Source organism: Scyliorhinus canicula, chromosome 15 (genome assembly GCF_902713615.1).
Source record: "Scyliorhinus canicula chromosome 15, sScyCan1.1, whole genome shotgun sequence".
Taxonomy (NCBI): Eukaryota; Metazoa; Chordata; class Chondrichthyes; order Carcharhiniformes; family Scyliorhinidae; genus Scyliorhinus; species Scyliorhinus canicula.
In genome coordinates this window covers 119,413,312-119,428,292 of record NC_052160.1, presented here as the reverse complement: position 1 = coordinate 119,428,292, position 14,981 = coordinate 119,413,312, and the positions used below count along the sequence as shown (strand labels likewise).

Below are 14,981 nucleotides of genomic sequence, written 5' to 3'. Positions count from 1 at the left end.
ATATGGCAACTGCTCAAGCCCAAGGTCATAACACAGCCCAGTCCATCACACAAACCCACCTTCCATCCATTGATTCTGTCTACACCTCCCGCTGCCTTGGGAAAGCGGGCAGCATAATCAAAGACCCCTCCCGCCCGGGTTATTCACTCTTCTCACATCTTCCATCGGGCAGGCGATACAAAAGTCTGAGAACACAGGTTCAAAAACAGCTTCTTCCCTGCTATTATCAGAGTCCTGAATGACTCTCTTATGGATTGATCTGATCTCTTCACACATCTTCTCTACTGTGTAGTATTGCAATCATGTATGGAATGATCCATCTGGATTGCATGCAGAACTTTTCACTGTACCTCGGTACACGTGATAATAAAAGAAATCCAATTACACACCCCCATCAGACACCCCCATCAAAGTCCCATCAAAGGCCCCACCAGTCACCCCAACAGAGACCCCCATCTGTCCCCCCACCAGTCCCCCAACAGAGAACCCCATCAGGTCCCAGAGGTGGGGGGAGGAGAGTGAGAGAGGCCCGGGCTTCAAGCCCGTTGGCCACATGCATATGCATGCTTAACATTGATTTACATGTTACCGCCAGCGTGGGGCGGATAAGCCTCTGAGGCCAGCAGCAGGGCAGACGAGCATAACAATGGGTCTACTGCCCAACACCAATCTCGCCAATTCTTCGGGCAACCCGTCATTCTCCACCCGATCAGGAACCCCGTTACCGGCATGGGGCAATGGAGAATCCACGCCAATGTTTTATGTGATTTCTGTATATGTGTGTCCTGTAAAACCTTTACAAAAGGTGTTCATGTAATGCAACCTATTCCCCCACCATTTCAGACATGCAACATTGAACGTTAGGTGTATGACCCATTTACAGACCTCCCTATCAATCTGTTATCATCCTTCAAAAAGCCCACTGATGTCAGGAACGTGCCATACCTGTCTGTTTAAATATGAAACATGACCTGGATCTGGGCCGTTTTCTTGGGAGAACTCCTACTGCAGTAGATACAACAGAGGGAGACTGAAATATTGCACCGAAGCGACCTTTGTTGCTCTAAGTTCTTTGATGTGATTTATTCAACAGTTAAGTGTCCTTTCCTCTGTGGCTTTGGAGTTATGGGTGGGGTGGAGAATTAAGTGGTGTGGAATAGCTTTGATGGTAAGTACTAAGGCTTGTTTGAATTATTGTTCAGTTGCTAATAATGTGCATGTTGGAGAAGGGCCTGAACCAGGGGCTTTGAGTTCTTGGTCACTTTGGCCAGTTGCACCTACTATACAGAAGCTTGCTGTGATTTATTGCAATATTTTCAGCCCACAATTGCAATGTCACTTGAACCTAGAATTATACAGGAAAATAAGCAATCGTTTGGACATTTGCCCGGGTTTCTCATACATTATACTGAAGCGTGCTTTCATGTAAAAGCCAGCTTGTGGGAATTGCTACTGGTATTCTAGAGAATATCCTAAGGGACAAACTCTAATTTCCCAAATGTATAAAACAAATGAAGCCCACTCTTGAACTTAAATGTTATTTATCAAGAGTGGGCCAGTTGCTTGAAGCAAAGGTATTGGAAACCCTCTTTAGCTCTCCTACACTCTAAGTATAATTAATACGTCAGCTAAGTGTTTTTAATCACAATCTTAGCAATCAAAACCCATTCTATGTTTTGTTGGAAAGGAATTCATTAAGCATGTAATATCTATTCCTTTCAATTTGAAGTAGCTTAATTCAAATGATCTATTAATTCATGTTGAAATTCTTCAAAAATAAAAGCCTGTCATGCTGTTTTTTCAAAACTGCTTCATGATGACTGCCACTTTTTTTCATGGAGGAAATGTAACCTCACTTGGAGTATTAGCTTAGTTCAAAAGTACCACATCAGAACATCCTCATCACCAGCAAGATATAGAAATCGTATCCTCTGGTTTATGTCATACAGTTATTACCCTTGTTGCTTGGAGGAAGGTCCCTCATTGCAGAGCTGTCAGAAGAATCTCAGAAACAAAATGTTAATATAATCGAGTCTTAATTGGATTTGTACTGGTCCTGATACATTTTCGGTGCCATCAAATCCATTCTCTAATGGATTTATCTTTCTGCCAGATTTACTCTCCCCCCTCTTGGGTCTGATGCCCTGATGCTCTCTTGCTTCATAGTGCAGAATGGCCAGTAGCATACATTCCACCCCATTTATCTTTCCCTTCTCTTTCTCTCCACCATTTATTCCTTGCCACTATCTCAAACAGTTTATATTCAGATGCAAGGCTCAGCTGGCTATTTAACTGTAATGGGCCTCATAATCAGATCCAAACCAATCTTCACTTAATATTCAAATATCAGTGGCTCTAGGATGGTGCTGTGGGAATGGGCGGCATGGTGGCACAAGGGTTAGCACTGCTGTCTCACAGCTCCAGGGACCTGGGTTCAATTCTGTCCTTGGGTGACTGTGTGGAGTTTGCACTTCTTTCCCTTGTCTGCGTGTGTTACATCCGGGTATTCAGTTTTCCTCCCACAGTCCAAGGTGTGCAGGTTAGGTGGAGTGGCCGTGCTAAATTGCACCTTAGTGTCCAAATGGTTAGGCTGGGTTATGGGGATAGGGTGGCAGCGTGGGCTTAAGTCGGGTGCTCTTTCCAAGGGTCGGTGCAGACTCGATGGGCCAAGTGGCCTCCTTCTGCACTGTAAATTCTATGATTTTATGACACATGATGGTGTTTCTGATTTGTAACCAAGAGAGGCAACCCTTGCAATGTTCTCCTGTTAACCCAGGGGAATGCAACCCTAGGTATGATCAACTACTGCAGCACAGAATGCTGAGTTACATTTAGGCCTTCCAGCTCTGTTCACTTCAGCTACTCACTGAGTAAACAAACTGAACTATTGAGGAGCTAATAAATATGCTTCATAGTAGATCGCAATTACTTTAATTGTTGGTGGTGTTTCACACTGTCAATCTCATGAAAATGAAAATGAAAATCGCTTATTGTCACAAGTAGGCTTCAAATTAAGTTACTGTGAAAAGCTTCTTGGCGCCTGTTTGGGGAGGCTGGTACGGGAAAACATAGATGCCATCACATTGCCCAAAGTACTTGCCTAGATTCAAATTCACCATCCGAAGAAAGTTGGAAACTATTCGTTATTGCCCAAGATTGACAAAGGGGCAAGTGCCAACCTCTGCAAATTTTTAAAGATAAATATATATCCATAGATGTGGAAGACCATGGCAAAACCTATTGCTGTGAAAGTTTTGCGTACAGCAGGTCACTAATACCATATGCAGGATTCATACTCTTGGAGCGCTAGTACAATGAATCCTCCTGGGTGGCACAGATATTCTACATCGTAGAAACTAAAGACCCAGCAATTGCAAGTCTACCTGTATGTTGTGACCCACACTAGTCACAATTAGTGGAATGTCTACAAGACATATCAGTTGTAGAATCTACTCTAATCACCTCAGTTGAAGACCTAACATTGAAATATCAAGAATGTTTTGACAAAATTTGATTCATTTTGGTAGGACAAATTTAAATGCGGATTACAGCGTCAACGCCAGGTTTCTGAGGAATGTGGAGGAACAGAGAGATCTTGGGGTTCATGTCCACAGATCTCTGAAGGTTGCCACTCAAGTGGATAGAGCCGTGAAGAAGGCCTATAGTGTGTTAGCGTTTATTAACAGGGGACTTGAGTTTAAGAGCCGCGGGGTTATGCTGCAACTGTACAGGACCCTGGTGAGACCACATTTGGAGTATTGTGTGCAGTTCTGGTCACCTCATTATAGGAAGGATGTGGAAGCATTGGAAAGGGTGCAAAGGAGATTTACCAGGATGCTGCCTGGATTGGAGGGTAGGTCTTATGAGGAAAGGTTGAGGGAGCTAGGGCTTTTCTCATTGGAGCGAAGGAGGATGAGAGGCGACTTATTAGAGGTTTATAACATGATGAGGAGGATAGATAGAGTGGGCATTCAGAGACTATTTCCTCGGGTGGATATAGCTGTTACAAGGGGCATAAATATAAGGTTCGGGATGGGAGATATAGGAGGGAAGACCGAGGTAGGTTCTTTACTCAGAGAGTGATTAGGGTATGGAATGGACTGCCTGCTGTGATAGTGGAGTCGGACACTTTAGGACCTTTCAAGAGGTTATTGGATAGGCACATGGAGCACACCAGAATGACAGGGAGTGGGATAGCTTGATCTTGGTTTCGGACAAGGCTCGGCACAACATCGAGGGCTGAAGTGCCTGTTCTGTGCTGTTCTGTTCTATGTTCTATGCTCTATGTTAAAATTGGCAGTTTTAAGGGAGCTGCAGCATTACACTTGTCGGAGAATGCAGGTCTATCAATTGATCCACCCCATAAGTGCAGTATCCACTTACAAGATAAATTGAAGATCGAACTAGACAAAATGGAGATAGATCAAATTAATAGAAGAGTACAAGAGGACACAGATTGGTGCAGTTTAATCACATGTTTCATAAAGAAGAACAGATCATTGTCCCATTTTGGGAGAATCCAGCCCGTTTTTACAAAATTCTCAAAATTAGAAGAGTTAAATCCGAGACTTGCAGGTGCAAAATTCTTCTTGAAACCTGATGTCAAGCATAGTTGGTTACTGGTTAGTACATCTTGCAGAGAATTCTCTGTGGAAGGAAACTGGAGCACCCGGAGAAAACCCATGCAGAAATGGGGAGAAATTGCAAACTTCACACTGACAGTCACCCAAAGCTGGAATCAAACCAGGGTCCCTGGTGCTGTGAGGCAGCAGTGCTAACCACTCTGCCACCGTGCCACCCTAAAGAAGTGGAATATCGATCCACTACTTCTTCTCCTCATTACCTTAGATGTAATGACCTAGCTGAACGAATGATTCATCCACACCACTGTGTACCATTTAACCAATTCTTACCCATTCTACTCTCTTAGAAACTTTAAGCAACTTTTAAAACTGTCATAAAAGATGACAACATGCACAATAAAGCTGCAGCTATAGAATTGCCAAGTTTACAGGTGGGCATACCATCGAATTATCTTTAAGTTCTAGAGACTCATAGATTCATTAATTCTATGCACTTATGTAGTGGTAAATAAACATGAATATGTATTATAAATAGGTATACCTCTTTGTAAGGTGAAAAGTATCTTTAAAAATAAAGGGGGATGTTGTAATATGTCATTACGCAGGAGATCACTAGAAGGGAAAGCATCATGTTGTTGCGTCTTGGTTTTTCTTTTGCTTTGAGCAGAGCACACAAAGCTCTGATGTCTTCAAGTTTATTCCTATGCATAACATATACCAATGTTATATCTCATAGATTCATTGAGTTTTAATAGCACAGAAGGAGGCCCTTTGTCCCATTGTGTCTGTGCCACCTGTTTATTCTCATTGAATGTTCTCATGTGCCCAGTACTAATAACTGAACCCACAGCATGTTTACCTAATTGCTAGTGGGATAAAACATAAACATATACGTGTTGTGTCTGAAAACTCTTTCATGACTAAACCCAGTGTTAATTCAAATGTCTCTGTAGTTTCTGTTATGAGACATTTGATATTACAGAACTTGAGTATTTCTGAAGAAAGAGACTGCTGTCAAGGCAAAAAGACATTCTGCCGATCACACAAATTAGTAATGTTGTTTCTGAATTTCAGTGCTGGTGTTATGCTAGGTATGAAGGCTGCACTTCTCGATGATTGGTGGATCATATAAAACAGCACCTTCATTCAACTGTTCACAACAGGCAGAGTACTGATCCTATTAATCCAACCCATGCTTGTAAACCCAAAACAAAGAGAAAGATTTTCCCGGAAATCGGCAAAGACAGATGGCAGGTAGAAAAAGCGGCCTTTGAAGCAGCCGACAGCAATGACGGCTTGCTCCGCCTTATCGTCCAGCACTTAGAAAGAAAACCTTCAATAATCGGGATCTTAAGTGTTACCCGTTTTTCTGTCCTCGGATGCTGCCAGACCACTGACCACTGCATTTTTTTGTTTTTATTTCAAATTTCCAGCGTCTGCCGTATTTTACATTTGTTTTAAAACCAGATCCCCATGCTGAACACTAACATAATATCTCTGTTCTTCAGGTATTTACTGTGATGTGAATTCCCGGTCAGGCCGCTGTTCTCCTGGAATTTGTCGGAATGGTGGGACATGCGTTAACCTGCTGGTCGGAGGTTTCAAGTGCGATTGCCTGCCAGGAGAGTATGAGAAGCCATATTGTGAGATGACCACTCGGAGCTTCCCGCCCCAGTCATTCATAACCTTTAAAGGGTTGCGGCAGCGCTTTCACTTCAGCATCTCACTCACGTAAGTAAAGTGTTGCCAGTTACTGAGCCTTGCTTGACCCAATGGCTATTCCCTGGTAGCTCAGTTGGTGCATGCAGGTTGAGTGTTTAAGTTTGCCATAATGAACCGAATGGTCATAGAATTAAGCCCAAGTGTATGCCGAATTAGCTGATGTCAACTTTTTTGTAATAAATTTAGAGTACCCATTTTTTTCAATTACGGGGCAATTTAGTGTGGCCAATCCACCTAACCAGCACATCTTTTGGGTTGTAGGGGTGAAACCCACGCAGACATGAGGAGAATGTGCAAACTCCACACGGACAGTGACCCAGGGCCGGGATTTGAACTCGGGTACTCAGTGCCCTAGGCAGCAATGCTAACCGCTACGCCGCGTGCCGCCCTAGCTGATGTCAATTTGCTCATCAGAAGTAGTTTGGGCACCACAGACTGGAGACAATAGGCAAACTCCCGATCACCATTCAATTCAACAACAGCCCTGTGTGAATACTAGTCAGTAATACCAATGTGTAACTTGTCACTTTTATAATAATGTAATAATAAGGCCCGATATTGCATGTGTCTCAGGCTTATTCATTCAGGCACAAGTTGTCTTTGTAGCCGTTTTTTGACTAGCCCTCTTATATCTAACTCAAGATTGGTGACTTGGACAATGATTGGCTGCATCTGAGCATTAATCTGTATTGTCAGGAGAGGAGAGGAAAAAGTAATGAAAGTATAAACACTACCAATGGCTATATTCGCTGCAAAGGAAGTAGATTCCACAGGAATCTGATTAAGGAGGGCACTATGGAGGATTATTAAATGGCAGCAATTGCATCATGCAAGACAAATACTTAACTCATATCTGCAATAGGAATTTAAGGACAGGCATGAAAAGTCCTATTAGCCTCAAATTGATTTTTTGATTTTTCATTGATCTGTTTTCAAACATGGATTTCGAGAATCGCTATTTTCCAAGAAATTAATTAATTTGTTTTGACCTGTTTGATAGTTGATAACCTATCACATGGTTAATTTTCATCTAATTCATTTTAAAATCTCTGACCCCATATGTGGAAAGGTTGTGAGCGTTGGTAACAATTCCGTACTCCAGAAAAATGACAATTAACTGGAATGGTAATAAGATTAAAATGAATATTATTGGAGACCCAGCAACTTTTACGCATTAGGAATGACAGTTGCTTACTTTGATTGAATAAGATGGCCCATTTTGATACATACCACTTGTGAAAATAAGCCGAGTTTAAGTGGGTTTGTAATCCACATTATTCCTGCTGTTCAAAAATTCAAACCTTCCAAACCCACGTCCTCTAGGTTCATGGCACCGTGGCTGCTCTGCTACACAGAAGGGCAGGAAAAAGACTGGCAGGGCTATAGTCACAGGGGATTGAATCGTAAGGGGAGTAGACAGGCGTTTCTGTGTTTGAAAATGAGACTCCCGAATGGTATTTTGCCTCCCTGGTGCACGGGTCAGGAATGTCTCAGATCGGCTGCAGGACATACTAAAGGGGGAGGGTGAACAGCCAGCTGTCATGGTGCATATAGGCATCAACAATATAGGTAGAAACAGGATGAGGTCCGACAATCAGAATTTAGGGAGTTAGGAGATAAGTTAAAATGTAGGACCTCAAAGGTAGTAATCTCAGGATTGCTACCAGTGCCACGAGACAGTCAGAGTAGAAATTTAAGAATAGTCAGAATGAATACGTGGCTTGAGAGATGGTGCAGGAGGGAGAGTTTCAGATTTTTGGGACATTGTAACCGGTTCTGGGGGCAGTGGGACCATTACAAATCGGATTGTCTACACCTGGGCAGGACTGGAACCAATGTCCGAGGGAGGTGCTTTTGCTAACACTGTTGGGGAGGTTTTAAACTAATGTGGCAGGGGGATGGGAACCAGATTAGGAAGTTAGAGGTCAGTAAAGTGGCAGCAACTAAAGCCAGTAAGGTACTAGATAATAAACTAATTGTGACTAAGGGGAAGAGTGGACAGGGAAGAGATGATAAATGCAAAGGGACAGGTGGTCTGAAGTGCATTTGTTTTAATGCGAGAAGTGTTGCAGGTAAGGCAGATGAATTTAGGGCTTGGATTAGAACCTGGAAATATGATGTTATTGGTATTACTGAGGGTTGAGGGAAGGGCAAGATTGGCAACTAAATATCCCAGGGTATAGATGCTTCAGGAGGGAAAGAGATGGAGGTAAAAGGTGTGGAGGAGTTGCATTACTGGTCAGAGATGATATCACAGCTGTGATTAAGGAGGGCACTATGGAGGATTCGAGCACCGAGGCAATATGGGTAGAGCTAAGAAATAGGAACAGTGCAGTAACATTGTTGGGACTTCACTACAGGCCTCTCAAAAGCGAGCGTGAAGTAGAGCTACAAATATGTAGACAGATTATAGAAAAATGTAGGAGCAATAGGGTGGTCGTGATGGGCGGTTTTAACTTCCCCAACATTGAATGGGACTCATATAGTGTTGGAGGCGTAGATGGAGCAGAATTTGTAAAGAGCATCCAGGAGAGTTTTTTTAGAGCAGTATGTAAATAGTCCAACTCGGGAAGGGGCCATACTGGACCTGGTATTGGGGAATGATCCCAGCCAGGTGGTTGAAGTTTCAGTCTGTGATTACTTTGGGAATAGCGATCACAATTCCATAAGTTTTAGAATACTCATGGACAAACATGAGAGTGGTCCTAAAGGAAGAGTGCTAAATTGGGGAAAGGCCAAGTATAACAAATTCGGCAGGAGCTACGGAATGTGGATTGGGAGCAGCTGTTTAAGGGTAAATCCACATTTGAAATGTGGGAGTCTTTTAAAGAAAGGTTGATTAGAGTGCAGGACAGACCTGTCCCTGTGAAAATGAAGGATAGAAATGGCAAGATTAGGGAACCATGGATGAGGGGTGGAATTGTGAGACTAGCTAAGATGAAAAAGGAAGCATATATAAGATCTAGGCGACTTAAAACTGATGACGCTTTGGAGGAATATCGGGAAAGTAGGACAAATCTCAAACGCGCAATAAAGAGGGCTAAAAGGGGTCATGAAATATCTTTGGCTAACAGGGTTAAGGAAAATCCCAAAGCCTTTTATTTGTATATAAGGAGCAAGAGATCCTAGAGAAAGGATTGGCCCACTCAAAGACAAAAGTGGGAATTTATGCGTGGAGTCAGAGGAAATGGGTGAGATTCTTAATGAGTACTTTGCATCGGCATTCACCAAGGAGAGGGACATGACGGATGTTGAGGTTAGGGATGGATGTTTAAATACTCCAGGTCAAGTCGGCATAAGGAAGGGGGAAGTTTTGGGTATGCTAAAAGGCATTAAGGTGGACAAGTCCCCAGGTCCGGATGGGATCTATCCCAGGTTACTGAGGGAAGCGAGGGATGAAATAGCTGGGGCCTGAACAGACATCTTTGCAGCATCCTTGAGCACGGGTGAGGTCCTGGAGGACTGGAGAATTGCTAATGTTGTCCCTTTGTTTAAGAAGGGTAGCAGGGATAATCCAGAGAATTATAAACCTGTGAGCTTGACGCCAGTGGTAGGGAAGCTGCTGGAGAAGATACTGAGGGCTAGGATCTATTCACATTTGGAAGAAAATAGACTTATCAGTGATAGGCAGCATGGTTTTCTACAGGGTGGTCATGTCTTACAAACCTAGTAGAATTCTTTGAGGAAGTGACAAAGTTAATTGATGAGGGAAGGACTGTAGATGTCTTATACATGGACTTCAGTAAGGCGTTTGTTAAAATTTCCCATGGCAGGTTGATGGAAAAAGTGAAGTTGCATGGGGTTCAGGGTGTACTAGCTAGATGGATAAAGAACTGGCTGGGCAACAGGAGACAGAGGGTAGTGGTGGAAGGGAGTGTCTCAAAATGGAGAAAGGTGACTAGTGGTGTTCCACAGGGATCCGAGCTCGGACCACTGTTGTTTGTGATATACATAAATGATCTGGATGAAGGTATAGGTGGTCTGATTAGCAAGTTTGCAGATGATACTAAGATTGGTGGAGTTGCAGATAGTGAGGGGGACTGTCAGAGAATACAGCAAAATATAGATAGATTGAAGAGCTGGGCAGAGAAATGGCAGATGAAGTTCAATCCAGGCAAATGCGAGGCGATGCATTTTGGAAGATCCAATTCAAGAGCGGACTATACGGTCAATGGAAGAGTCCTGGGGAAAATTGATGTACAGGGAGATCTGGGAGTTCAGGTCCATTGTACCCTGAAGGTGGCAACGCAGGTTGATAGAGTGGTCAAGAAGGCATACAGCATGCTTGCCTTCATCGGACGGGGTATTGAGTACAAGAGTCGGCAGGTCATGTTACAGTTGTATAGGACTTTGGTTAGGCCACATTTGGAATACTGCGTGCAGTTCTGGTCGCCACATTACCAGAAGGATGCGGATGCTTTAGAGAAGGTGCAGAAGAGGTTCACCAGGATACCTGGTATGGAGGATGCTAGTTATGAAGAAAGGTTGAGTAGATTAGGATTGTTTTCGTTGGAAAGAAGGAGGTTGAGGGGAGACCTGATTGAGGTCTACAAAATTATGGGAGGTATGGACAGGGTGGATAGCAACAAGCTTTTTCCAAGAGTGGGGGTGTCAATTACAAGGGGTCACAATTTCAAGGTGAGAGGGGGAAAGTTTAAGGGAGATGTACGTGGAAAGTTTTTTACGCAGAAGGTGGTGGGTGCCTGGAACGCTTTGCCAGCGGAGGTGGTAAAGGCGGGCACGATAGCATCATTTAAGATGCATCTAGACAGATATATGAACGGGCGGGGAACAGAGGGAAGTAGATCCTTGGAAAATAGGCGACAGGTTTACATAAAGGATCTGGATAGGCCTGGAACAGGCTGGGAGGGCTGAAGGGCCTGTTCCTGTGCTGTAATTTTCTTTGTTCTTTGTTCTCTACCACCACAAGGGCAGAAGATGCTTGGGAACACCACCACCTGCATGTTCCTCTCCAAGTCACGCACCATCCTCAATTGGAAATATATCGGTGTTCTTCACTGTTGCTGAGCTAACCTCCTCACTATCAGCAGTGTGGTTGTACCTACACCAAGTGGGCTTCAGGGGTTTAAGATTGCAGCTTACCACCACCTTCTTGAGGGCAATTAAGGATGGGCAATAAATTCTGACCTATGCCCCACATCCCATAACTGAATACAAAAAATGTTACATTTAGCAGGTCGTCATAGGTCCATGAGATTTGAAGAAGAAGGTAGTGTGAAAGAAAAATACTTGGCGAGTTGATACTGAACACATTTCATTTTGGCTCAAGTACCTGTTATATTGAGAACCCATCGTGATTAGTGATGGAGTGGATGAAACAAAGAACACAGAGGCTTGCTTGGTAGAATATTATTGAAAAGAGAGACATGGTGCTAAAGTTTTCATCTTACAATAATCAGGTTTGAATGATCACAACAATTTTAGTACAGGAGGAAATGGTGCTGATTGATTGGTAAATTGATTCTGATTGACTGAGTCATTCCATGGAGAAGGTAGCACGGGTCCTGCCGGCAAATACCTGGTGTAATATACGCCGGCGGGATTGGCTGAAAACGGGCGGCCACTCGGCCAATCGCGGGCCGGAGAATCGCCGGGGGTGGGGGGGGGGGGGGACTGCTGCCAGCTGCCGTCGACCGGTGCGGTGCGATTCCAGCCCCTGCCAAATCCCCGGCGCCGGAGAATGCCGGCGGCGGGTCGAAGAATCCCGCCCGTAGGAAGTGAAAAACCGTGCTCGGCTTCCAAATACATACTTATTAGGGCAGCATGGTGACGCAGTGGGTTAGCCCTTTGCCTCACGGCGCCAAGGTACCAGGTTCGATCGCGGCTCTGGGTCACAGTCCGTGTGGCGTTTGCACATTCTCCCCGTGTTTGCATGGGTTTCGACCCACAACCCAAAGATGTGCAGGATAGGTGGATTGGCCACGCTAAAATTGCCCCTTAATTCAAAAAAATGAATTGGGCACTCTAAATTTATTTTTATAAAGGTAGATTAGTGGTATTCCATTCTCACATGACATAGAAAACATAGGCTGAACATAAACAAAACAGAGGAAAAAGGTAAAAGGAAACAAGAGGGGCAGCAGGGTAGCATGGTGGTTAGCATAAATGCTTCACAGCTCCAGGGTCCCAGGTTCGATTCCCGGCTGGGTCTCTGTCTGTGTGGAGTCTGCACGTCCTCCCCCTGTGTGCGTGGGTTTCCTCCGGGTGCTCCGGTTTCCTCCCACAGTCCAAAGATGTGCGGGTTAGGTGGATTGGCCATGCTAAATTGCCCGTAGTGTGCTAATAAAAGTAGGGTTGGGGGGGGGGGTTGTTGGGTTGCGGTTATAGGGTGGATACGTGAGTTTGAGTAGGGTAATCATGGCTCGGCACAACATTGAGGGCCGAGGGGCCTGTTCTGTGCTGTACTGTTCTAAGAGGGGCAAACAGACAATTTGGGAATATTTGATCTGGAAGCTGATCTTGGAAGGTCCCTGTAGAAATGTGCATTAGTGTCGAGTCAGGGGAGTTTACAAGCGACCATCTTTGCCAGTGCCAGGAAGACCTGGGTCATTGTGACAATATTTGGTATGTGATGCATGTCTACTTTCAATGGAAAACTAAAGTTAAATCTCTCTCTCTCTCTCTCTCTCTCTCTCTCTATATATATATATATATATATATATATAAAATCACAATGTATGCAAATTAATTTACTGGCAATGTACATCAAATTGATCATGAAGACTGCGGAAATCCATTTAATGAAGGGATATTTCCATATTTTTCCAGAAATAATTATGCACATTTTTAAACAGAGTGGCAATGCTGTCAATTACTCCAATTGATACCCTGCACTGCTAATGCCAGGTTTAATGAATTGTTGAGGAGTAGAGGGGCTGGTGTCACAAGAGATATGATTGATGCTGCTGATGCCTTGTTTCTGAGCAAAGGCTTTGTTCATCTGTGATGTGAAACATGTTTGAAGTGTACTTTTGCGGGCTGAGTATAACCATAACTCTCAGATATTTAATTCTAAGAGATTAGCTTTAATTGCTGCAAGGCTGTTTTAAAGGTATCCCTTAAGGGTACTCCATTATTGGAACATCATAATGGATTTTATGTGAACTCTCGCATAGTCTATTCATCATTCAGTAGAAAATGGTGCTATCTTCAGATACACAAGAGCTTTAATAAAAAAGGCTTTATTTGGACTTTTGCGTATTAAGAATATTTCTACTGAAACCATTCAGTAGTTTATAGTGGGCCTGTAAAGCTGACTGTTGCATATCAGTAATGACACACTTATTATTTACAATGATATTCACTTAAGTGTGCCTCGTGCACATGTGACAAGCCATTATTCATTGCAGTGCTTAAAATCTGAAGCTAACAGAGAGCTTTACAGATCCTAATGAACTGTTATTCATATTTTGAAAATTAAAAATCCATGAATTGCTGTTCATTTCAAGGACCACATTTTCTGAGTGTAGTCAATATTTTATAGTCTAGTTACACAGTCAGCCATTATTTTATAGACTTTGCCAATTCACAAGCAAGGTGGCACTGCTTCCAAGACTCATGGCCGGTATTCTCTCAGCCCAGGGCCGGGCCGGAGAATTGTCGGGACAGGCACGAAATGCGCGACGACGCCCTGACGCCGCTCCGCCGATTCTCTGGAGAGTGGAGAATCAGCGCCATTGGCGCCGGCGCGGTCGGCGTGAAGTGCTTGACCAATTTATTGGAATTGAATTTAGTTGAGGTGAAGGCATGTGGGTGTTGAATATAGCAATTTTCAGAAGATGTTATGTTAAGTCAGAACATTCTGGAAGTGAATGAATGCAACTGCATGAGAAACAGAGATGTCAGACTCAGAAGGCAGATAATGGAGTTAATGGCTTTTTTTAGATTGTGGCTCGAGGCTGTTTTGAGATGTTTATTTTTGGTTTCCATTAATATAAATATATTCAAATGTCAAAGTATGAGAATGATTTTTAATTTACAAGCCTACTAAACCAGAGTGTAGCAAAGAATGAAGAAGAGTGAGGACATTGCAAGAGAATGTAAAGATGCTAGTAGGGTGTGCATAGAGATATGGGCACAATTTGTCAAGAAAAAAAGGAGTCCTGTTTTGGTCGCGAAAGCGGTGTATTTCTCGGAGCCTCCTGCACCGAGAACAACCCTGCTATCAAGCGGGACTTTGGTGTTTTTTTTGGCCTTGGTTGGGAATGCCAAGGCCGCACTTAACTCACTTTGCTCGTCGGTGCAGGAAAGGTTCGGGGTGGCATCACAATCATGGAAAACCTGGATCCCGGTCACTTTGGCAGTGCCACAGCCAGCCTGGAATTGCCACTCAGGCATCTGGACGTGCTGAGGTGGCATTACCAGGATGCCAGGTTGGCACTGACACAGTGCCCCGGTGGCACCACCAAGATGCCAGGCTGGCAGTGCTAAGGTGCTTGGGTAGCAGCGGGTGTGCCAGGGTACCACCCAGAGCCTGACCACCTGGGGCATCCGATGGCCTGGGAGATCTACCCCCTAATACTAGGTGCCGTTACGCCAGGTCCACGTTAGTGTGGACCAGTGATAAATGGCACCCAGTCGAGGCCTCGCTTGGGGAGCCAATAGTTCCCGGGCGCCAGGATAATCTGGCGCAGACATATTTAACTGAGCCAAATG

The 14,981-nt window shown here is 44.0% G+C and overlaps 1 protein-coding gene across 4 annotated transcripts in view; it reads left to right on the top strand.

The window, feature by feature from the left end:
- celsr2 (cadherin, EGF LAG seven-pass G-type receptor 2) overlaps window positions 1-14,981 on the top strand; it is a 363,231-nt gene that overhangs the window by 170,537 nt on the left and 177,713 nt on the right. For all 4 annotated transcript variants that reach the window (XM_038819553.1, XM_038819551.1, XM_038819549.1 and 1 more), the window contains exon 3: window positions 6,092-6,314. In XM_038819553.1, the coding sequence (XP_038675481.1) occupies window positions 6,092-6,314 (223 nt within the window). The remainder of the gene's footprint in view (window positions 1-6,091; window positions 6,315-14,981) is intronic.